This window comes from Gymnoscopelus microlampas (genome assembly GCF_963454915.1).
Source record: "Gymnoscopelus microlampas genome assembly, chromosome: 6".
Taxonomy (NCBI): Eukaryota; Metazoa; Chordata; class Actinopteri; order Myctophiformes; family Myctophidae; genus Gymnoscopelus; species Gymnoscopelus microlampas.
The window spans coordinates 34,006,382-34,032,142 of record NC_139943.1 but is presented as its reverse complement, the minus strand read 5'-3'; the positions used below and the strand labels follow the sequence as shown (position 1 = coordinate 34,032,142).

At 40.7% G+C, this 25,761-nt stretch overlaps 1 protein-coding gene across 1 annotated transcript; it reads left to right on the top strand.

Annotated features, from left to right (window-relative positions):
• Window positions 1-7,436: 7,436 nt before the first annotated feature.
• On the top strand, window positions 7,437-23,954 carry LOC311046730 (nitric oxide synthase 1-like; the record flags this gene model as incomplete). The annotated part of the gene is made up of 24 exons (XM_084059247.1): window positions 7,437-7,477; window positions 7,798-7,960; window positions 9,434-9,525; window positions 10,516-10,657; window positions 10,750-10,889; window positions 11,523-11,697; window positions 12,742-12,843; window positions 13,811-14,005; window positions 14,157-14,245; window positions 15,472-15,616; window positions 16,618-16,722; window positions 17,152-17,210; window positions 17,308-17,415; window positions 17,788-17,962; window positions 18,103-18,238; window positions 18,363-18,441; window positions 18,625-18,818; window positions 19,031-19,200; window positions 19,794-20,004; window positions 21,792-21,879; window positions 22,069-22,187; window positions 22,479-22,627; window positions 23,020-23,214; window positions 23,820-23,954. The coding sequence occupies exons 3-24, from the start codon at window positions 9,470-9,472 to the stop codon at window positions 23,952-23,954; spliced, it is 2,967 nt and encodes a 988-aa protein (XP_083915373.1). The 5' UTR covers window positions 7,437-7,477; window positions 7,798-7,960; window positions 9,434-9,469.
• Between the last annotated feature and the right edge of the window lie 1,807 nt (window positions 23,955-25,761).

The following is a 25,761-nucleotide window of genomic DNA, read 5'->3' as shown; positions in this document are numbered from 1 at the left end:
CGGGGACGGGGGCATTGGCAGTGGAGAGACTATCAGGAGGAGGAGAACAGTGATAGATCTACACATCCTCGTGACGCACCAAGCCCCAGGGGACGGGGGAATCATGACGCACGGGATGCACGGAGCCCCCAGGGACGAGGGGGGTCCTGGAGCCCCCGGGGACGAGGGGGGCCCTGGCAGAGAAGAAACAATCCGGCGTCATGATCGGTAAATGCCCACCCCGCACAACTTGAAAATTGCACATTAGTGCATTGGAATGTAAAGGGTTGGACAACTTGGAATTGTGAGCTTAGAAAAGTAATACTACTAAATATTAACCCTGACATTATCTCTCTAAATGAGACTCATTTGACAGGTCAGCAGGTAATAGAACTTAAAGGGTACACTTGGTTTGGGCAAAATCGAAAAATGCATATGAGAGCTGTAAAAGGTTCAGGGGGAGTTGGTATTTTGATAAAGAACACATTATTTGAAGGTTATGAAGTTAGAGTAATTGATAATACAGTGGAGGGAATATTGGGAATACGTTTTAAGAATAGGTCTTCAATTAATTGTTTTGTTATTTTTACTTGTTATTTGCCACCTGAGGGATCTTCAAGAACAATTGCCTCTCATTTATTTTTCAATCATTTATTGGCTCAGATATATAGTCTGTCTGATGTGGATGAAATGTATTTACGTGGGGACTATAATGGACGTATTGGTAATGTTAATGATTACATACCAGAGGTTGATAATGTACCTCCCAGAAATAATTTAGATACTTCAGTAAATAAATATGGAGATGTTTTAATTGAATTTTTGAGAGATGCAAAATGCTGTGTGTTGAATGGGAGAATGCCAGGTACTGATAATTTCACCTCAGTCTCCACCAGAGGGAGAGCTGTGGTAGATTACATTATTGTCCCCCATGAAGGATTACATAATTGTAATATGTTTATTGTTTGGACCCCAAATGAGTTATTGGAGAGTTTAGGATTAGAGGCTATTTCTTTATTGGGAGACAGATGTAAAATGCCTGATCACTCTATAGTGATATCATTTCAGATGAGATTTAATTTTAATAAAGACGTGCAAGTACCCGAGAGTCAGACAACAACTTTAAGATCCCAAATAAGAAGATTCCCTAAACTGTTTTTGTCTACTAATGCTTGTAATATTAATTTATTGGGGCTTACTGATCAGCTGAAGTTAAACACAAATGACCAAGTTCATATGGACGTTTGGTATGATAACTTTTGTGAGTGTTTATACACAGAATTGGATAAATGTGTTAAAATCAATACTCAAAAAGGGTCAAGAAGAATATGTAAACCATATTGGAATCAGGATTTACAAAGGCTATGGGACCATTTAAGAGTAGTATAAAATAATTTCTTAAAGTGTAAAAATAAAGATTTGAGAGGGGATTTGAGAAAGGAATTTAAAAAGTGTCAAGGTGAATTTGATAAAAGGTTACGTGCAGTGAAGCATAAATTCAACAGAGGAATGTCATTGCATATTGAACAACTACAAACTCATAACCCCCAGAAATTTTGGAATGAAATTAATAAATTGGGTCCCCGTAAAAAGAAAGAGATTCCTATGGTTGTAACATTGGAAAATGGGGAATGTTGCTCTGATGTAGGAATAGTGCTACAAAAATGGGAGAAGGATTTTACAGATTTTTTTTCTGGGTGTAATCACTCTTTATTTGATGATTCTTTCTTGAAAGAAGTTAGCGGCCGAAAGAGAATAATGGAAAGTGAAATGAGTTCAGATACTTATAATTGTAATTTCTATTTAAATGTTAATGTCACTATTGAGGAAGTAAAGAGAGTGGTAGAAAAAAGTAAATCAAGAAAAGCTACTGGAATTGATGAGATTTCATATGAGGTACTGAAATCACCCGAGTTGTTACCAATTTTGTTTCAATTGTTTCAAACCTGTTTCGATAGTGGTATTGTTCCTTCCCAGTGGTATAAAACAATTATAAAGCCTATTCCAAAGTCCTCCAAGAGTGACCCCAAACTACCGCTTAGTTATCGAGGCATTAGTCTTATTAGTAATGTTTATAAATTATATTCTTCACTTTTAAATAATAGACTTACAGATCATTTTGAAAGGTCTGGCCTACTGGTTGATGAACAGAACGGTTTCCGTAAAGCAAGATCTTGTGTTGACCATATCTACTCAGTTACAGTACCACTATTGTACGAGCAAGGCTTCAAGAAAACAAATCAACATATGCGTGTTTTATTGATTTTCAGAAGGCCTTTGATTGGGTAAACAGAGAGCTTCTTGAATACAGTTTAATAACATCAGGTGTAAATGGGAAATTCTATGCTGCCATTAAGGCTCTTTATCGAGCACCTATTGCTTGTGTTCAAGTGAATAATTTTAGAACAGGATGGTTTCCTACACACTTTGGTGTGAAACAATGAGATGTTTTATCACCAACACTGTTCTCCATGTACGTTAATGATTTGGCTCTTAAGATCAGAAACTCCAAATTGGGGGTTACAGTAGCTGATATGACTGTAGGTATACTTTTGTATGCCGATGACATAATTCTACTAGCAGATTGCTAAAAGGATCTGCAAAATATGTTGCAAATATGTAAGTTGCAACACAATTCAAAATAGAGCTATACGTTCATTTCTTGGAGTTCATAAGCTTATGCCAATTTTGGCTATTAGCGGAGATATGGGATGGACGCCAGTAAATATCAGACATAAAGGTGAGATGTTGAGACTTTGGAATAGGCTTGTTAAAATGTCTGACGACAGAATAACAAAAAAGATTTTTAATTGGGACATTTCTAATGGTTACCCATGGGTCACTGAAGTAAAATCTTTATTTTTTATAAATAATTCTTTGTTCATTTATTTAAACAGATTATCTTGTAATGTCAATGACATGCAGAATTACATGTTTCTCAAATATAAAGACAGTTGGTCGATTGACTTATGGTGCAAACCAAAATTAAGAACATATCGTCTCATTAAGAAGGATTATAGTCCTGAACCATATGTCATGCAGAATGTATCTAAGAGTCAAAGGTCGTTGTGTGCACAGTTACATTCTGGGACCTTACCATTAGCTTTAGAAACAGGTAGATTCATTGGTATGCCTGAGGAGGACAGAATTTGTTTACTCTGTGACTTGGAGGAAATTGAAAGTGAGATACATTTTTTGTATTGTCCTCTCTATGATGAGATAAGACAACAATTATTTTCTAAAATGACATCTATTTGTGTTAACTTTTTCTGGTCGGATGATTATGAAAAACTTGAATTGTGTTTTAGTAAAGGTATTTTCCTTTTGGCAGCTTTTATAAGTAAGGCTTGGGAAAAAAGACAGAGTGTTCTTTATGTTTGAAAAGAAGAAACAAAAAAGTTGTTATAGTGTAATCCTATGTAATGTAGTGATTTATATATTTTTACATGTTGTGTCCTGTAAGTCCATGTGGGCTGGGCTCCTTTTGGTGTATGACACAGAAATAAAGAATCTAATATGCAACTCCAGCAGCCCCAGGCTGTGCATTTCTCCCACCATATCAGAGATTATGGCAGGACAGTCGATTTTAAGAACACACTGTAAAACAGTCATTCAGTTATTTGACCCACACTGTTGTAAATATGACTAATGTATAAGACGTTTATGATCCAAATTATTGCCAGGAAAACATAGAAATAATGTTAAAGACCTGATGGAGAGGTTTTAAACTGGTTACGTTTTCTGACAGTAGCAGAAATGAAGCAACAGAAAAGCTATAATCTGACATGGTGTTGAACAGAATAATCCATTATTATGATGTAACGGTGGCGTTTGTATCAGCATGTTACCTGCACATGTGGCCTTCTAGCGCCTTCCTGTATCTTATTTTCAGAATGTTTCAGGATATTTAGCTATAATAAGTACAAATATATGCAATTCTAAGAAATACAGCTGTGACTACACTGTTGAAACCAGGCGACTTTGTACACGTCACATGAGAGTGTTGAGAGAGTTGATTGATTCGATCAGATAAGGACAGTAGCCACTGTTAGAGAACAGTGCTGGAGCCTGAGTTGCATCATTTAAGACAGTACCAAGTCACATGATTAATCAACAGAAGGTTTCACCCACATGGGTATACCAAACCCATATAAATAGAGAGGATGCTCACTAGTCAGTACAAAGTGTCCTAAAGGCATCAGTGTTACTAGTTGACAGGGTGTTATTGCTGCGTTCGCCATTTTCCATTGCGAGCTCCGAGAGACTGACGGTAAGAATTGACAGTGTTTACACAACGATGAATGTATGTGTTTCTGATATGTTTTACAGTGTTGTGTGTATATTTCATGTCAGTAATTTGTTGTTGAGTTGTTGTTTATGTTTCCTTTCCTAGGTTTGAGTTGTGTCCGCTAACTCTGTTGCTCCAATACCCTTTACAAGGGGAGATCTAATTAGTTGCATTACTTGTGCGACTGGCTAGATAAATTGTACAGTTTCAAACCTGTCAGATCATTCTACTGAAACCACACTCTTCTAAGGCCAGCTGTCACAGTAAGTTTCTTCATGCTGTTCAGACTGATATGCATTCATGAAACTTTATTTGTGTGAACTGAGCACTGAATGTTACCCATGCTCTTTTTCAGCACTGTCCTGCTTTTTGTTTATTAACTTTGTCTCACTATTTAGATGCTAGGCCTACAAGCTCATAATGCGACGCATTGTGAGCTTGTAGATCTGCTATTTTCAAAAGATTTTTATACATTTGAAAACTTGTGAAATGGGACATTCTGCATAAGGAGTACTTTCTACTGTTGGTACTTTAAGTACATTTTGATACCAATACTTTAGTAGTTTTAAGAAAATGTTTAATTCCGGACTATTACTTGTTACAGAGTATTTCTACATGCAGTATTGATACTTTTACTTTTTTGCCAGTGGAACTAGAGAAGTAACACCTTGGTTAAGCCTCTGAATATTGCCTACTCTTTACTGTAATCGGCTCCTGAATAAATTCAATGAGCAATTATTTTAGATTTCTTGACCACCTTTGGAGTTACATCATGACAAGGTAACTACACAACCAAAACCTCTACCAAAGTGGTCTTGCCCTTTAAGATTGATCCAGGCCCTATTCTGGACACTGTGGTACAGATGTTGATACAAAAATAAAGGCCCACAGGGGGCATCAAATAGATCATGACAATATTCCTCATCGGTCTCCAATACATCTTCATGACCTGGTATTATCACCCCTTCTGAAAGCAGTCTGAGTGATGCCTTATTTAGTTGTGCGCCGGTGTCCTGCACCAAAAATAGCCAACCTTCAAGCTCCCAACAAATGCACTGGGACACGTTGTGAGCTTGTAGATCTGCCATTTCCGGTGAGGGACATGATGCGCAACTGAGCATTAATCAGGCTTTGACTCGCATGCCCTTTTTAGCTGATGATAAATCAGCACTTTGTAAACAAATAATCCTGTAAAGGCAATTTCCTCCAAAACTAATACTCTTCTCCCCCTCCTCTTCCTACAGAGCCATATCCCTGGGGACGCACAATCTCCGCACTTACATACACACGTCAGAGCACACACCGGCACCATGCATAAGTCGGAGCCTACAGTCTGTCGGCTGCAACCCAACATCATCTCGGTGCGCCTGTTCAAGAGGAAAGTGGGCGGCCTGGGCTTCCTGCTCAAACAGAGGGTGTCCAAGCCGCCCATCGTCGTGTCGGACCTGATCCGTGGCGGTGTAGCCGAGGAATGTGGCCTGGTGCAGGTGGGAGACATCGTCCTGGCCGTCAACAACAAGCCCCTGGTGGACCTGTCCTACGAGCGGGCGCTGGAGACCCTGAAGAACGTATCGACCGAGAGCCACGCCGTGTTGATCCTGATGAGGGATGCGGGTGGCCGCGGGGTGCTGGTCAACGGGGTGGAGGACAACAATGAGCTGCTGAGGAGCCTGTGTTTGACTTTCAGGGACCTTGGTGTGGGAAACGACACGCCTCCCCCGCAGGTGTTGGATAATGATGCCGGCGCAGGTGAGGAACCAAAGAAGGAACCCACGCCAACAGAGCACACCGATCCTCCTGCTGAGAACGACATGGTAGGAAACTAAATGATAAACTTTCTGTTTCTGGCAAGTAACTCTGGTTGAGAAGGCCATTTTATCACCTCAACAAGGGACTATTGTGCCTTGAGCTGCCTGGAGAAGTGCAGAATGTTCAGTCAGTCCTATCAGTCCTCGAGTTCTCTGACACCTTTGATGATCCATTCAGGATCAGAGAACAGGCTACCGTGCCAGACAGTTCCCGTTCCCGTCTCCTTCTCCCTACTGTTTCATTGTCGCTGAATAAGACTCAAGGAGACAGACAGACAAACCATCTGTTATAGTTTATTATTTTTTATGGCACTTTTTTATTTCTATGAAACCCTATGAACTCATATTTAAATGTACCTTCCATTTCCCTTTCTGTCACACTTTTCCCTTTTACTTGTGTGGTTATTGTCCACATATGGTTGCCTGAGTATTATGGCCCCTCTTTATGACACAATGGTCTTTGATCATATCTGCAAGCATAGTGGTTTGTAAAATTACTTTTAATCCACATGACACTGATTTTAATCTTGCTTCTATTTAATGCACTTTGTTTCCTCTTTGTTTCTTTTATAACCCCCCCCCCCCCCATTACTGCATATTGAGAGCCTGCACAAACCCTATTTCACCCACTTTTACCAGTAAATATTATGTTACAATAAAGTTTGAGTTAGATGAGTAGATAAGGCCTCTACAATCCCCTTGTTGGAGCGACTCACTGTCACATGTCTCTGTTCCTCCCCGCAGCTTCCAGGTCACGGTCCAGAAATCAAAGGCCCAAAGTTCCTGATGGTCAAGAACTTGGAAACTGGCAACGTGTACAATGATAACCTCCACCAGAAGTGCACCGAGGTGAGATTATGCTACAAACTACAAAGCAACATTGTTACCGGGTGCATATCTTTCTATAGGTTGGGTGGCCTACCCATTCTGCATAATGAATACTTTTTACTTTTGGCACATATTTTGATGCCAAAACGTTTGTACTTTCACTCAAGTGAATTTTGATTAAAAGTACAAAACCTTTACTTATTAATTTTTTACAATGTTGTATTGATATTTTCACTTTTAAGTACTTTTTCCACCACTGCTCTCTATAAAAGAAAGAATAGTCATTGTGTGTATTGTGTGTAATGTATTTCTCTATGAAAGACAGAATAGGCACCTCTGTAATCTATGAAAGAAGGAATAGTCATCATGTGTAATGTGATGTCTATGAAAGAAGGAATAGTCATCATGTGTAATGTGATGTCTCTCTCCAGATGCCTGTATGCGCCAAGGAGGTGTGTTGGGGTTCAAAGATGATGCCCCAACGGCAAAGTTACTGTCTCCGCATGCGAACCCAAGACGAGGTGATCCCGCTGGCCACTGACTTCATAAACGAATACTTCACCTCCATTAAAAGGCAAGCACACAGCTTCATAGACCAATCTACCTCTCCATTAGCCCATTAAGACCTGAAGCCGATTCTACAAATGTTTTCTAAATCCCAACAGTATTCTGAAAAAACGTATGTTTCTATATCAGTGGCGCTCAAATTTTTTCATGTCAAGGACCCCCACAATTATATGTATTTGGCCGCCGACCCCCATCTCAAAATATTTGTTCCAGGGACCCCCAGAAGCAAAGATTTGAGTTCAAAAGGTTCGCTTTGATTTTCTATCACTTTGAATGACTTGTAACTGATTTTCTATGACTTCCATGGTGTGACTGTGCTGGGTTCAGGGCTGGCTCCAAGCCCCATGTGGAAAGACTGGAGGAGGTGATCAAGGAGATTGGGGATACGGGAACCTACCAACTGAAGAGCACTGAGCTCATTTATGGTGCCAAGCAAGCCTGGAGAAATTCTGCCCGCTGCATCGGGAGGATTCAGTGGTCCAAATTACAGGTGGGGCTACTGGTAACAGGCAGTGGTGTAAAGTAACTAGTCAATTTACTCAAGTATTGTACTTAAGTACAATTTTGAGGTACTTTTACTTTAATGGAGTATTTAAAATTACATCTCAGAGGCAAATATTGTACTTTTACTCCACTACAATTATTTGTAGACTTTAATTACTAGTAACTTTGCAGATATAAATGATTACATTATGAAACATACATTAACCACTTTAGCCTTATTTTATACCTAGGCTATTTGAAAATAGCTGATCTACAAGCTCACAACGTGTCGCATCGCGACACGTTGTGAGCTTGTAGATATGCTATTTTCAAAAGTTTAGTACTTTAACTTTTGGTACTTTAAGTACATTTTGATACCAATACTTTTGTACTTTAACTCAAGAACATTCTGAATTCCGGATTTGTACTTCTAACGTAGTACTTCTACATTGCAGGATTGATACTTTTACTTAAGTAAAAAACTATGAGTACTTTTTCCACCACTGGTAACAGGAAGAGTGGGCACTAAGGAAGAGTGTTTTGTCCAAAATGTTGAAACATTAAATATTTGGACAATATTTTTTACTTAATGTAAAGTATTCATGATTAGAATATGCTTAAACATTCGACAACTAAGGTCTAATATTTCTACAATTGCTACACATTGCTGCAAAACCTGTATATCCAGTCATTTTGGGCCATAAACAAGAAGTTGAATGATAAAATTAAGTCTGATAATGATGTACCGTGCATGTGTCACATCAAGTATATTTTACATTACTTCAGACCATTTTTCAAATATTGTATTATTTTGGACAAAATAGCCAATTTTACATTGAGGTGCCCACTCTTTTTGTTTCCAGGCTACTACACAAACTACAGTAGCCTACAATTCAACTGTGCGCTCCATCTGTGCTTGGTTGGTTGGTTGGTTGTAGTCATTCTAGAGATATTGGTCAAAAGCTACCGTACTGCGATCAACCATAGATTTAGAACAGTATAGAATGGCCATTTCAAATAGCATGTGCTCTGCTTCTGTGTCAAAAAGCCAGAGGAGGTAACCAATCGTGCCTCTGTGGCACGTTTTTTTGTGTTACGGTGGATTGAATGGTATCTATAACAATAAGCGTTATCGGGTCCCCCAGCAATTAGGTGGCTGTGAACGTGGAAGTAGGGCACTTATAGATACTTATAGAGTATAGATACTCTGTATCTATTAAATCACTGTTATTTTTTGTGAAGCTGACTAAAGATTTCATGAATTCATAACGCTCTTTCCTTAAAATTAACTCGATGCTATAGTAGACTTTAGACTAGTGTTGTACACATCACATGGCTGATGACCCAACACAGTCACACATAAAAGTAAAATAAAAAGTTGAACCAATTCAGTTCATACCCAATGATATATTTCTGCTGTGTTTTAACCAGATTTGAGCTGCTCCAGAGTTTGTGCTTCATCATGACATTTGTTTTTCAGGTGTTTGACGCTAGGGACTGCACAACTCCTCATGAAATGTCCAACTACATCTGCAATCACGTCAAATATGCCACCAATAAAGGAAACATTAGGTGGGAATCCTTTAGTAATGCTTTATACATCTCCCTTTTTCCCATCTGTCATTCCATGTATAGTATCTCATCAACTCCTCTCTGTCACTACCCTCTCTCAACCCACTGTCCATCTGTCAGCGTGTGCACCGTCTCTTAGCGCTTTCTCTGACACTGTGTATTGCCTCTCCCATGTGTCAGTCTCTTTGTGTACTAACCATTGTTCGCTGGCTTGGCAACACACCCCGCTAGCGAGCAGTCACGCTTGGCACACCCGCAGACAGTGTTGGCTCGCCCACCGGTGACACCTCACATTTACACTACTGGCTGACAGGGTCATTACTGCACGTGATATCCCTGATATCTACAGTATGTTGATGGGGGCTACTGTGCTGTAGCTAGCACGTCTGTCACTACTTTTGCCAGGTTTGATTCGGTCAGTAGCATAGTATGTGAAAGTTGAAAAGATGTTTTGCAAAAACATTCTAAAGCTTAGAGCTTTGACAGCCATACTTGGTTCTGCCATAGATCTTTTTAATTTTTTACCGTAAGGGTCCGTTTGGCACACTCTCCTTTGCACACTGTCAGAGTTAAATTAACATTTTACAGTGTCTCGAGTCGAGCTAAGAGATTTCTAGAAGTTGTTTGGTGCTGCATGTCACCACTGCCCTCACACCAGCTGTTCTTTGTTTTTTTACGATCTGCAATGCCATCAAACACGCTCAGATATGGTATGTCGGTTATCTATTTGCTCTGGTCCATAGCGCTAAGGAGAACGCTATGGACCAGAGCTACAGAGCTATTATTATCTCCGCCAGGCCGAAAGGCATGGCGAGAGAGTATGTTTTATTTTCTTTGCAATGTGAAAATCCCTAGCTAGCAAAAATCTAATCTACAGTAGTATATCATGTTCAGATATCAATATGCTAATGTGTGTGTGTGTGTGTGTGTGTGTGTGTGTGTGTGTGTGTGTGTGTGTGTGTGTGTGTGTGTGTGTGTGTGTGTGTGCAGGTCAGCTATTACCATATTTCCTCAGAGGACAGATGGTCTACATGACTTCCGGGTATGGAACGGTCAGCTAGTAAAGTACGCAGGCTACAAGTTGCCTGATGGAAAGATCATTGGAGATCCTGCCAGTGTAGAGTTCACTGAGGTAGGAATGATGGGTAGTTGCAGTGAAGTTGCAATAAAACATATTTTTGATCAATGTCGTCCGATCACTTCCCTTTTGGTCTCTGTCCTTAGCTCTGCATCCAGCAGGGATGGAAGCCCCCAATGGGGAAATTTGACGTCCTGCCCCTCCTTCTGCAAGCCAACGGGCAAGATCCGGAGATGTATGAGATCCCTCCAGAGGACATCCTGGAGGTGGACATCATACACCCCAGGTGAGTTTAAAGAATGTTCAAACATGTGCTTCACTCTTAAGCCATTAAGACCTTGAACACATCTGTATCATTTTAAGATTTCTTTGGCTATTCAAAAATAGCAGATATACTGTACAAGCTCTATGAGCTTGTAAATCTGCTATTTTGGCTTTTTTTTTTTTTTCACTAGTCCTCATTATGCAGTGTCCTGACACTCAAACATGCACTGAATGAGCATCAGGACACTGCATAATGAGGATTAGTGGAACAAAAACTTTGGAGCTAGTAAAATAGGCGATTTTCGTTGTTACGCATTTATCTTAGTGTGTGTAAAAGGCCTGGCAGCAGCGTTTTGTATCAGTTGCAGTCTTTGTATAATTGCACTTGCTGATAAGTGAATAAAGTGCATTACAATAGTAAAATCTGGAGGAGCTAAAAGCATGGATGCCCTATTCTAGGTTTGCAGGGTAAGAAATGTATATTGTATATTCACTGAAGGAACACTCATAGATTGAACTTAATGCCTTTCACTGTTTTTTATCTCTGGGCCTGGGAATTTGTGAGACAACACTGTATTGTATTGGATTGAGTTGCATGTCACAAAACCCTTTATTCAGGTACAGTATGTTGAATAAACGTTGTTTCCTTGCCCAGGTTTGAGTGGTTTAAGGAGCTGGCCCTGAAATGGTTCGTTCTACCAGCAGTGTCCAACATGATGCTGGATGTTGGGGGAATTCAGTTCACTGCCTGCCCCTTCAGCGGCTGGTACATGGGATCAGAGATTGGTGCGAGGGACTTCTGTGACAGCTCACGTTATAATATTTTGGAGGTAATGTTTGTGTATAACAATCATTCTCAAACTGTTTTGGCTTCAGCACCTCCTTTCCCTGATTTCTACTGTAAATCCAAATGCCCCCCTTTACCCATCTACAACATTTTGCTTAGCAAAACTGCAATAGAAAACCACAGCTACAGTAGCACATGATGCTATGAATTAATAATAACCCTCTTTTGAAGAATATAACAGTACAACTAAGAAATTAATTGATTGAGTTGCAATTAGTGCCAGTAAGCCATGTAAGACCAAGGTACTCTTCATTTTCAAAGCCAATGTGTTCGACGTGCCGTGGATGGTATTTTTATGATTTTAACAACTCCACACATGAATGCCTTACACTAATCTAAATTTAGGACCCCCTCTAAAATGAGATGCTTCATCTCAAGGGGCTATCCTCTCAATAAATTCTGACCAAATCATATGCATTCTTATTATTCAAATCTTAAAAATACAAATATTTTTACATCTTATTAACGAGTACAGAAGAGTAAAATTATTTGGTTTTGGTTCCTCAACATTGTTACAGCAATAGCAACAATTAAAGAAATACAGTAATAAAGAATAGCAACAATAGTAATCAAAATAGCAAAGTATATTAGTCAGGGCACATGAGTCATAGCACACTAGACTACAGCATGTTAGCTAGGACACGCATTACAGTGTGCTCACATACTGTAAAGGATTTTAGAGCAATGCAGCATGACTTTGTGTTGGAGGCAATTTATTTTCATAACTGTGGCCAGTTCTGCTGTGAAAACAGCAGTACTGGCAAGAGTCAGGAGACCCAACACATTTGCATGTTGCATAGCCATAATTGCAAGGGGGAAATCTTTTATCTGGAGTTTGATGCTTTTCCTATTATTCTAATCACACCTAACACCTTCACCTCAAGTAGTGACAGATTCTACAAAGGCCTTAATGCAAACTATGATGGCCATCTCGCAACCCTCAGAATACTACAGAACATCATACTGTGTCATTGTCATATTACGTCTGCAATGAAATAATGCTGTCCTTACATTCCTTGCCATGTAGGAAGTAGGTATGAGGATGGGCTTGGACATCAGGAAGATCTCTTCCCTATGGAAGGACACAGCGCTGGTGGAGATCAACATTGCTGTTCTCTACAGTTTCCAGGTGGGCTCCTCTTCATTCAACTGATGAGATTTGAATGCGGTATTTGTAGCATTTATAGTGTAAACACAGGTGTCAGTATTATATTTGATCTTGTCATTCAGGCTCTGCTACTGTACATATTACTCCCTGCTCAACATAATTAGAAGACAGCCATTTCAGAGCACGGAGATAAAGCCCCCACCCCCGTTACAGTTATATAACCCACAGAGGAGGCACGTAACCCACTCCAGTGTCTCTGCCTGAACTTTGCTCACCGGCTACACATCATTTATGTCTTTGGTCAACATAACATTGCCTGATTCCCGTGGTGCAACACAGTACAAATACAGTTCAGAGGCGAATTCCAGCTAGTGGAGAACAATTTATAAATTCACAAGTTGACAAGTGTCAGCAGCACATACACATGCTCTCAGAATATAGAATACATAACATTAGCCTCATAGCATAATTGCCTATGTCACTTTTTGGTCAAATTGACATTTTTGCCGAGCGCTACTCTCCTATCGCTGCTGCATCATTGTGACTTATTGCCTATGTCCTAAGCCAATCAGAACGCTTGTTACATTCCAAAATGACTTAAGCAGAAAGTGCTTTTAAGTAAACTTTTTTACTTGGGCTAAATTAGTTTTTGAGTTTAACAAGAATTCTGATCTGTCTGAGAACATTGGCAATAAGGCAGAATGAATCAGCAGTGGTAGGAGAGTAGAGTTAGGCAGATATAAATAAAGGCAGTAAACATGACTTAGGCAAGATGTGTTTTTTACTCATGATTGCCTAAGTCACCTAGATGACTTAGGCAGAAAGTGATTTTTTATTTGTTCCCTGAAAACGGAAAATGGAAAATGCTATGAGGCTAACGATACGTAACATTGGCAGATGTAATAATCTCTTCTGATGAATCATTCAGCTGAGAGCTCTCTGACAGTCAACAATCATACATGACATCCCTGCTGCCCTCTGTCTCCAGATATCCAAAGTGACGATAGTAGACCACCACACAGCTGCGGAGACCTTCATGAAACACATGGACAATGAGCACAAGCTCCGGGGAGGCTGTCCTGCAGACTGGGTGTGGGTCGTGCCCCCCATGTCGGGGAGCATCACACCAGTGTTCGGCCAGGAGATGCTAAACTATCACCTTACTCCCTCCTTCGAGTACCAGGTGAGGGAATGCAAACAGACAGTATAGTCATGAGGGATGGATGATTTGTCATGCTACAGTACATGTACAGGGTGTTTTTTTCGTGTGCAGTACTAGATACCTAGTTAAGCTTCACACCAGTGTCTCTGTGCCTTCTCCTTATCTGAAACAGACAGATGCCTGGAAAGACTATGTGTGGAAGGCAGCGAACAACGGAACACCCACCAAAAAGAAAGCCATTGGATTTAAGAAACTGGCCAAGTAAGAATGCACTCTTTTGATAAACCACGGCAAAAATATAAAAGTGTATTTATATCGGATGCAAAGTTTGATTTGTGTTTATTTACTTGCATGGTTTACATGATGTGAATACCAAGCCATTTCATTCCGTCATCAACCATGACCGAAATAACAAACTTTGGGCTCACCTGCACAAGTGCTGAAATCTTTGCCACTGAGCACACATTCTGTTCTGATTCTGATTCTGATTCACACCTATTTATTCAGTGGAGAATTCAACTTTATGTCAACTGATTCACTGAATCAGTTGACATTTTTGAAAGAAATCTTGAGACCCACCTTTTTAGTATTGCTCTTACCTATAGAGCGTGCCAAAAAAACTGAAGGGGGCGTCAACAAGTGTCATTTGGTAGCGGCGGACATCTTTGGGGGGTATAAACAGGTTGACTTAACATTGCGCCCCCCCCCCCCAAGTATGTCTGTAGCTACTGTGCCATCCATCCGCTACATTTGACTTGATCTGCAGTGTCTGCTGAAATGAATCACATGACCGGGAGAAGCATCTGTGTCATTTTTAGATTTGACCTAAAAAGCATCATTTTACACTTTGGCTATTAAAAAATAGCAGATATACAAGCTCATAGCGCAATACCGAGTGCCACGCTATGAGCTTGTAGATCTGCTATTTTTGAGAAATCGTGAAAATGTGTGCAAATCTTTGAATATATATTTTTTAAAGCGAACATTTGTAACTCAAATCTTTGCTTCTGGGGGTCCCTTGAACAAAATATTTTAAAACGATTGAGAACCACTGACATAGTAACATTAGTTTTTTCAAAAAAACAGTTAGAATTTAGAAGACATTTGTAGAATCGGCTTCAGGTCTCAATGGGTTAAAGCCATGAAGCCAGACTTTTGCCAAGGCTTTTGCCATGACCGGGGCGGTTGTGTTCGCTCTCACATTTCTAGTTCTTCAATGATGCAGTTTCTCATCAGTTTTTTCCCCTCACATTCATTCACTACAGGGGAGTTTTTCTTTGCTCGCTCATGCTGTAATTGTGGGGTTCATGTAAATTAAAGAGTATGGTTTAGGCCTGCTCTTTGTAAAGCGTCATCATGAGAGCTTTCGTTGTGATTTGGTGCTATATAAATAAAATTGACTTGACTTTAATCTATTTCTATACTTTTTTCCATCTATCATTCTATACTCCCCCTTCCTCTCTGTCTCTCTCTCCCCTTCTCTGCAGGGCTGTGCAGTTCTCAACCAGGTTATTTGGTAAAGCAATGGCCAAGAGAGTCAAGGCCTCCATATTGTATGCCACTGAGACGGGCAAGTCCCAAGACTACGCCAAAACCCTCTGTCAAATCTTCAATCACGCTTTTGACGCAAAGGTACCATTAGAATACTCATGAGAGATGGGTAATGTCTACCTGTATTTGTGCTGTTGTCTGATGGGAAGGGGAGCAGTTGGATCTCGGTCTGGGCCCAGCCCCAGGGCCCAGACCTGGTCCTGAATCCGACATGGCCCAGCAAGTAGAATGAATAAAGGGCAGAGAGGAAGCAAATAAGGCTTTTGTCACATTTTCTTCTGCTCACATGCATGAAAGTGCGGCGCGTCTGAATTGAGATTCATCCAGCCAGGCATTGAGCTGTAGTTTAAGATGAGATCTGAAAGCACCCCTGGCGGTGTAAATGACTTTGGACGAAGAATAATAACATGAGTAGCTCTCTCAATCATGTAGTGTTTTGGCTCCAGGACATTTTGCTTCATTTTCCTTGTTCCCAATGTGATCAATCATGCAACAAGCGATTGTGTTGCATGCATGAGTGTGTACGCGTGTGTGTGGTTCTGGTTCAGGGACAGATGAGAATGCCTGGGGCCATTCCTGCTTGTCATGTAGATGAGGATAGTTGTCTCTTCACACTGATTGTGTGGCACACTGACATTATAGTGCTGAGTGCTAATTAATTATATGGAAGCAGCGAGTACATTATCAACTTGTTGCCTGGGCAGAGTGTTCATTACAGCATTGTGCGGTGGTCTTCAACGAAGACGCTCTGCAACAAAGTGTTGCAGATTCAACTTTTTCATAGATTTCATAGATAGCTTCATAGACTTGTTTGACAGCACTGTCAATGTGTAGCGTTGTGTTTGATTCATGTTAATGTGTATTTTCAGACAGTCAACCATTTAAACCCTCAATACTTAGAAAACTTGTACTTTGTCAGCTTTTCCCCCCTACACCAAACCTAGCCTTTGCAGAAAATAGCCGTTTTGTTGATTATCATATTATATTCATGTGTTATCTTTGAGGGACCCTACAACCCTTTTTTCTGCAATTACATTTTTTCAAATATGTAAAGAGCTTTTTTCTTCTTCTGTTGTCTGCAGGTAATGTCCATGGAAGAATATGACATGGTGCACCTGGAGCATGAGACATTGGTGTTAGTGGTGACCAGTACCTTTGGCAACGGAGATCCACCAGAAAATGGAGAGGTGTGTGTGTGTGTGTGTGTGTGTGTGTGTGTGTGTGTGTGTGTGTGTGTGTGTGTGTGTGCCTGCGTGCGTGCGTAAATTTGCAGTGGTGGACAATAGCAACGTATATTTACTTGAGTACTGTAGGCCTACTTACAGTAAGTTTTTTTTATTTTTTACATGAGTATTTGTATTTTGGATACATCACTGTAGCCTATTTCAAAGACAAATATTGTACTTTTGACTCAATTCTAATTCTAGGAAGGATAACATCTAGCATAACATTTGACTGTACGACCTGCACTGTTAACAAGCATGTTAATAAAGCTTTGTCCACCACTGAATATTTGCATGCATGTTTAACAAACCACACCAACATACCTCAGGATTCATACAACACATTGATTATGCATATGTATCAAAAACAACCTGTCGTTTGCATCTTTGTAGAAATTTGGAGCTGGCTTGATGGAGCTGAGCTGCCCAACACTTGACACAGAAGAAGTGAAGTGAGTTGAACTGTGTGGGCAGTAGTTGGTATGTGGAGTTTCAAGCTTTCAGTTCAGTTTCCAACCTCTTGTTTCTGTGTTTCCACCTGTCTTCTAGGCCCTACAAGGTGCGTTTCAACAGTGTCTCCTCCCACTCGGACCCTCGAAAGTCCTCCAGTGACGAGGCAGGTATGTTCGGAAGTACCGGACCCTTCGCCAATGTCAGGTAATCAAAACAGAAATCATGCATGGACCTCAATAGGTCATAGGTTGACTCATAGGTTTGGTATATTTGTAGTGCGCACCGCATCGCACCACTCTCAGAGTGTGATTCCATGTCCTACATTTCTCTAGGACATGGAATTATCTCAGAAAAAAACACACCTCTAACCCACAATCCCAATTTTAACCATTTAATGACCCTAAAACAGTTCTGTTGGAATTAAAACCTTCTTCAACATTCAAACTGTGTAAATATGGAAAAAAAACGAAAATCACAAAAAAAATAAAAGATTGCACTGTTTAAAAAGGGCCGACTTGAGGGCCATTTCTCTAGCCCCAGTCACCACTGATCTTCAGTCTTTCTTCCTCTTTGTAGGTACTCAGTGTTTGGCCTTGGCTCTAGGGCCTATCCACACTTCTGTGCCTTTGCCCACACTGTTGACACTCTGTTTGAAGAACTGGGGGGCGAGCGCATCCTAAAAATGGGAGAGGGGGACGAGCTGTCTGGCCAGGAGGAGTCCTTCAGAACCTGGGCCAAGAACGTTTTTAAGGTCGGTGCCTTACACACAGTCGCCCTTTGGGCTTCAGGTCTTTATGCTGATTACGGTCGTGGGGAAGTTCTGTGTTTTTACACATATTTTTTTACAGTGCACTCATCTTTTCCATGGCTTACTTTTGTTGCATGTCAAAGGCGGCCTGTGAGGTGTTCTGTGTCGGAGACGTGAACATGGACCAAGCAAACAACTCCTTGATCGTCAATGACCGCAGCTGGAAGAAGAGCAAGTACCGCCTGACCTACGTCAAAGAGGCCCCGGTGCTCACGGAAGGTACTCACTGGCCCAGTGATGACAAAACCACTATACACCATTGATTACTCGATTTTCAGGCAAAGAAATCTTGAGGTTAGAATACAAGGCTTAATGTGATAACTGTGAATGTGACTGCCAACAGCATTGTACGCAATTCACAAGAAGAAGGTGTACGGCGCCAAGATGGTGGAATCTCTAAATTTGCAAAGTCCTAAATCTGAGTAAGTTTATGGTTTCATGGGACTGGGATTTAAACATTTTCATGATGTGAAAACAAAAGAAGAAATTGAGTTGGTTACGCTAAACAGCAAATTGTGAAACATTATTTATCAAATAGCGCATTATAGCAATCTGGAAGGGACTGAAAATGGTGTGTCACTATTCACCCCTCTACTCTTTCACAGTCGTACCACTGCGTTTATTCGGCTCAACACAAATAACCACGAGGGCCTGAAATACCTGCCCGGTGACCATGTGGGCGTCTTCGCTAGCAACCAAGTGGACCTGGTGACAGCTCTCATAAAGAAGCTGGAGGATGGTCCACCCGCTGATCAAATCTTCCAATTGGAGTTCGTGGAGGAGAGGAACACTGCCTCGGGTGGGTAATGTGTCTGTTTGGCAGTGGTGTAAAGTAACTAAGTAGGCTACATGTGCTACTTAAGTACAGATTTTCTTTTTCAGTTCCATTGTCAGAGTCACAGACTTGTAACGGTCAATTTAGAACCCCTAAAGGAACCCAGAGAGTCCCTGGAATCCACTTTGAGAACCACTGGTGTAATAAACTACCTTCATGTTCTTCTGTCACTACAGGTACGATCAGTAACTGGTCACCGGAAAGTCGTATCCCTGCCTGCACCATATTCCAAGCCTTCAAGGACTTCCTGGACATCACCTCCCCGCCCAGCCCTGTGCTGCTGCAGCAGTTTGCTAACCTGGCAACCGATGAGAAACAAAAGGAGAAACTAGAGCTCCTCAGTAAGGTAATTCATTTAGCATTCAGCTCAATCATTAGCGCTCCTTCTCCGTGCTCTCTCGTGGGCCATGCTCTTGTGTTGAACTTGCTGCAAGTTTTGAAAATAGGCAAATTGTTTGGTTTAGCTTTTTTTGTGAGGAAAAAGTTGTTTATTCTGTTGTATTCTGCTGGCAATTTGTTCAACAATTTGTTCAACATTACTACACTACAATTATTTGAAAACTTCAGTTACTAGTTGCTTTTAAGATTTTGATAAAACATACATTAACCACTTTAGCCCTATTTTATACCTGGGCTATTTGAAAATAGCCGATATACAAGCACACAACGCGTCGCATCGCGACACGTTGTGAGCTTGTATTTTCAAATATTTTAGTACTTTTACTTTTGGTACTTTAAGTACATTTTGATGCCAATACTTTTGTACTTTTACTCAAGTAAATTTAGAATTCTGGACTTTTACTTAACACGTAACAAAGTATTTTCTATATTGCAGTATTGGTACTTTTACTTAAGTAAAGAAGTTGAGTACTTTTTCCACCACTACCTGTGAGACCAAGTGACACCTCTGCAATCCCCCTTCCTCCTTGACCCCCCCAGGGCCTGCAGGAGTATGAGCAGTGGAAGTGGTACAACAACTCCACGTTGGTGGAGGTGCTGGAGGAGTTCCCGTCCATTCAGATGCCAACCACCCTGCTGCTCACTCAGCTGCCTCTGCTGCAGCCTCGCTACTACTCCATCAGCTCCTCACTGGACGCGCATCCCAATGAGGTCCACCTCACCGTGGCCGTGGTCTCCTACCGAACCCGAGGTACTATACCGTACGCACTGCCTCAATGCTGGAGCTATAGGGCTGTCGACGATCGTGACGTTTTACTGGACGATGAATTGTCATACAAATACACAGATGTAACATCATGCAACCCACAGAATCATACATTTAACTTAGATGGCACACCACTGGAGGAGGCTGGGGAGGTGGAGGGAGTTTTATAACAGCTGACAGCTGCAGGAACGCTCGATTTCTGTTTGGCTTTGTAAACAAAAATTGCACAGGCCAGATATGACAAATAACTTCAATATTCAAAGAAATGACTGACAATGATCGATACTAATAATCAAAATAAATAATGTAGGCCTACTATGCAAAATAGCCGATCTACAAGCTGTAGTGAGCTTGTAGATCTGCTATTTCCACTATTTTTGAAAATATTGGAAAGAGTATGAACTTTTTCAACTTGAAACGATTATGACGATTTTGCAAAAAATAGCGATTAGGCGATTATGTAATAATTATGACAGGCTTACCTGGGGCTCCGTGATCCATTCAAGAGTCACTCGAATACAAGCACTCTCCTCCTTCTGATTTAAAGTGCTACTTAGGTAAAATTCCTTTTACTGTGACTGATTGACAGGGGATGCTAGGTGTTCCCATTAAAGAAGTTTGCTTGCTCTCTTGCTCTTTTTCAAGGCCTTGAGGAGCAATTAATTCTGTTTGTCTGGCCTCCCTGTCAGGTTCCTACAGGGAGGCCTCAAATGGCTGTATTCTTGACATTCCATTAGCAAGACAATTAAGCTCGAGCACGGCCGATGGCATAGAGCAGAGTTTTTAAAATATAATTTAAATTTAAATCATGAGTGATTGATTATTATGATTTTTTTGCTGGCAGACAGGGTACCTCGTACCCGCACAGTGGTTCTTTTGATGTCACTGCTTGAAAGTCGCCACTGATGACTGAAAAAGTCAATTGAGTCAGCCTGTCTGAGGAAATATTCTGGTGGTTCAGAGGACTTATAGGCTTGAAAGTTATTTTGGCAACACCAGTCTAATCCATAGGGCCAACATGAGACCTGAAATTGGAACTACAGTATCTGGGGAATATCTATTGACTGTGTTTTGCCAGCAGGATTTGGTCCAATATATATTATATATATATATTTGTTTTTATCTCCAAAACACTGTGCTGTATGTACATACCACTTTGTTCTAAATGGTGTTTTCTATGCTGGCTCTCTCTCAAATGTTTACGTTAGCACATACAGTACGGTTTGACAAGGCTTTCACATCTACAGCATACATCTAATAGGTTGTACTTAAAAGCTTCCAAGCCCTTAGACTACCAAGCAGTGAGCAAACATCACCAGCTGCAACTCACTGCAACTAAAATTTGTCTTCATTTCCCCCTCTTTCCTCTTATTAGATATGCGTGCATGCCCATGAGTGTGCACTGATGACTATAAGTAGTTGATTTACAGTTATTTCCTCTATAGCGCAGATACATTGAACATTGCATTGTGGGTAGTCTACCTGTGTTCCAGGGTGTCCCCAGCAAAATTGGTTTAACCAGTTTAACCCGCATCGGCTATTTGAAAATAGCCCATCTACAAGCTCACAACGTGTGTGACGCGTTGTGAACTTGTAGATCTGCTATTTTCAAAACAATCTTGAGAAAATGTGGACATGTACCTATATTTCTGGTCCATGACCAAATATATCATTTCGTAAGCATGTCAAAAAGTTTGAGAACCACTCATTTAAAGGGTGCAAATGGGAGGAGTCAGGAAGTCTAAATATCCCGTTTGATAACTGTCATTCAGATGGAGAGGGTCCCGAACACCATGGAGTGTGTTCATCCTGGCTCAACAGAATAAAGAAGGACGAGATGGTGCCGTGTTTCGTCAGAGGGTAAACTTGTTTCTCTTAAGAATATATCCAACAATATATTTTGTGCTGTATTGTGTGGTTTGTCATTATGTGATTAATTAATTTCCTATTTCAGTCAGTTCTGTTAATTAAACCGATTAATTTTATTCATTAGCATCATCAATAATTGAAGGTTTATTTGGTTAAAGTCAGTTATGTTGATTCTTCTAGGGCGACGTCGTTCCATCTTCCCAAGGAGAACAAGTCCCCCTGCTTCCTGATTGGGCCAGGAACAGGCATCGCTCCCTTCAGAAGCTTCTGGCAACAGAAACTCTTTGAGCGCGAAATGGGTTGGTCTGATGCACTTTCAGAGACTAGTCCTACCTATTGTCACCTCACAGAGAGGTTCATGTGAAATCCACATCGTAAAATGATTTTAACACTATGCATGATGTGGTTGATTAAAATCATACCCGAGATGAAGTGCAAAGTGCTGCTACAGTGTGCATAATTGTGTAACAATAGTATTCTGATTAAATCTGAGGCACAATCTCAGGCCATAGTTAAACAAGACACTGTAAGTTAACTCATTGTTGCTGTACCATTCAGCAAAGTAAAGTCAAGGTATGTCCCCTCCCCAGGGATTGAGACGAGTCCCCTGTATCTGGTGTTTGGCTGCCGCCAGTCTGAGACGGACCACATCTACAAGGACGAGACCGTTGATGCCTTGAACAAGAAGGTGTTCAAGGGACTCTATACAGCCTACTCAAGAGAGCCCAGCATGCCAAAGGTACCACAACAAATTCAACGGATGATTGCGTTTGTCACAGATCTTTAGAATACTCTAAATGCTACAGAACATACTCGTATGAACAGGACACAGCATCCCCACATACAGTAGATATGAGTTAGTCAAGTGTTGATATTCCTTATCTTTTTCCATTTAATGGCCTCATCTCTTTTTAACTGTGTGGTGCCAGGTGCCAAAGACAAAATGCAGATGTTCAGCTCAAAAGTGAACAGCTCCACGCAAGGCGCAATTTCACTTCACTGTGTTTGATTCTCACTCTTTGTCCCCCACTCCCCCTCATCTTTCTTGCCTTGTCTGTCATCTCCTCTCCTTTCTCTTTGCTCACGCTTAATGCCCATGCACTCTGTCTCGCTCACTGTTACCTCCGTCAGAAATATGTCCAGGACGTGCTGCGCGAGCAGCTGTCAGAGAGGATGTACCACTGCCTGAGGGACGAGGGGGGACACATCTACGTGTGCGGGGACGTGACCATGGCGGATGACGTCCTGAAGACGATCCAGCAGATCATCAAGGTGCAGGGTAACATAAGCCTGGAGGACGCCAGCTTCTTCATGAACAAACTCAGAGTAAGGCTTGAATTACTCGATTGCACAATGATGTATCATGTAGGCATGAAAGATGTCCACCATATGCTGGCTGCCGTCACTGTCAACACATTATCACCCACTGGCTTCTCTACGTCAATGAGGGAAGAGAATGGGGGGTCCACACTTAACCAAGCACTTAGCCAAGCACTTCAATACACTACCGGCTTGTCAATTTGGTACATTGGTACTTTTTTTTGTTTTTGTGGAAGGAAAGAGTTAGAGGAAAGGGCAGAAGTTCTATATTCACACTGAACACACAAATATGATTGTAAGCTATTTGTGCACTGCTGACATTATTATAGTGCATGACATCATATGTCTGTATCCGTGCGGATATTTTAAGGTCAAAGGAAGAATAAATAAGAAGAATAAATACAAACATCTGAGGTTATGAACATTTATTTGTATTTTTTACAGTCAAAGCAAGTCAGAATCATAATATACAATGGTAGTCTGAAACAATTGAATTGTAATTTGAAAACGAATGTGTTTTTTTACCTAGTTCTTACCTAGTTTTACCTAGTTCAAAGCAACCATGTCATTCACCTTTCCTCCCTCTCTGCACCTCCACCTCCCACCACCAGGATGATGGACGCTACCATGAGGACATATTCGGTGTCACGCTGCGCACAAATGAGGTCACCAACCGACTGCGTTCTGAATCCATTGCCAACATTGAGGAGAGCAGCAAAAAAGACTCTAAAGACTCGGACGAGTGAGTGCTTTCTGCCATTGCTTTGTCTTCAGTGTGTTCTGCAGCTCCAGTATTTTCTACGTTTATTTGTTTATTATTTTTGTTAAGCTCTACACTGAAGGAATGACCTGTAGTGTTGGAAACACAGATAAGACGTCACCCATGGTTTCAACCCCAAAAAATGCAGACATGTGTAACCATAGAATTAGAGAGCCTGCAGTGCTAAGAATCAGGATTAGAGTCAAAGCGAGCGACTGCCTTCTTTTTCTGTGCTTGTTTTATGGGCTCAAATTAATGCCAATATTATTTTGTACTTGTAAAAATAACTTGTATTTGTGAACAAATTTTACATTTGTAAAAAAAAAGATTTGTATTCGTAAATACAAGATTTGTATTCATAAATAAAAGATTTGTCTTTAAAAAAAAAAAAAGATTTGCTGTATATTTTTTTGGGGTGTTTATAACATTGTGTTAAACATGTTGTAATTGTTGAATTGCATTCTCAATGAACATTGTGACCAGAAAAAATAACAGTTTGCTCGCGTGCAGATCGGTTGTACAGATGCTCAAACTTTATTTTTGGCATTCTGCACTTCCGGGGTCTGAGAGCCAATCACGTGAGGCCTTTCCCACTACCCAATCATAAAGCTCCATAGGTCTCCATGTCAACATGGCAAACAGGGTTGCCATGTTGGTTCGGTGAAAATGATGTTGGCCCATTTAAGCCCATTCATCTTCAAACTCCACCTTAGACTTATTTTTAAAACACGTCCATGAAACTCTAGTCAGATATAATCCTTCTAATGCGTGAGGGGGCCGTCATTTTTTGAGAACTTATTTCATGTTAGAGTTCTCACCCCGCAGTGACGATATCTTCAGATGTGCATTTGGATCAAAGTGTTTACCATAAACTGCAACTAAAAGTTGTTTTTCCCCTGTATGTACCATAAACTTCAACTAAAGGTTTTCCCCCCTGTATGTACCATACACTGCAACTAAAGGTTTTTTCCCCCTGTATGCACCATAAACTGCAACTAAAGGTTTTTTCCCCCTGTATGTATCATAAATTGCAACTAAAGGTTTTTTCCAATGTATGTACCATAAAGTGCAACTGAAGGGATTTTCGCCCCTGTATGTACCATAAACTTCAACTAAAGTTTTTTTTCCCCCTGTATGTACCATAACCTGCAACTAAAGGGTTTTCCCCCCTGTATGAGTCCTCATGTGTTGTTTAACATGACCCATCCGACCAAAGCCTTTGCTCAAAGAAAAGGACTTTACCCCTGTACGGGTCTTTGCGTGTTTTCTTAGATTACTCAAATCACTAAAGTCTTTGCTACAAACTGAACACGTGTATGGCTTTTCTCCTGTATGAGACCTCATGTGTAGTTTTACATGACACATCTGACTGAAGCCCTTGCTACAAACTTTACAAGTAAATGGCTTTTCCCCTGTATGAGTCCTCATGTGTATTTTTAAATGACTTTTGTCACCAAAGCCTTTGCTACAAACTGAACAAGTAAAGGACTTTTCCCCTGTATGGGTCTTTGTGTGTTTTCTTAGATTACTCAAATCACTAAAGTCTTTGCTACAAACTGTACAAGTGTATGGCTTTTCTCCTGTATGAAACCTCATGTGTTGTTTTACATGACCCATCCGACTAAAGCCTTTGCTACAAACAAGTAAATGACTTTACTCCTGTATGAGTCATCATGTGCGCCTTAAGATTTCCCTTGCCATTAAACATTTTGCAACAGACTGGACTAAAACCTAAACTAAAACCTTTCTTCCCTGTGTGAGTCCGCATGGAGTGAGTTTCTTTCGATGATCTC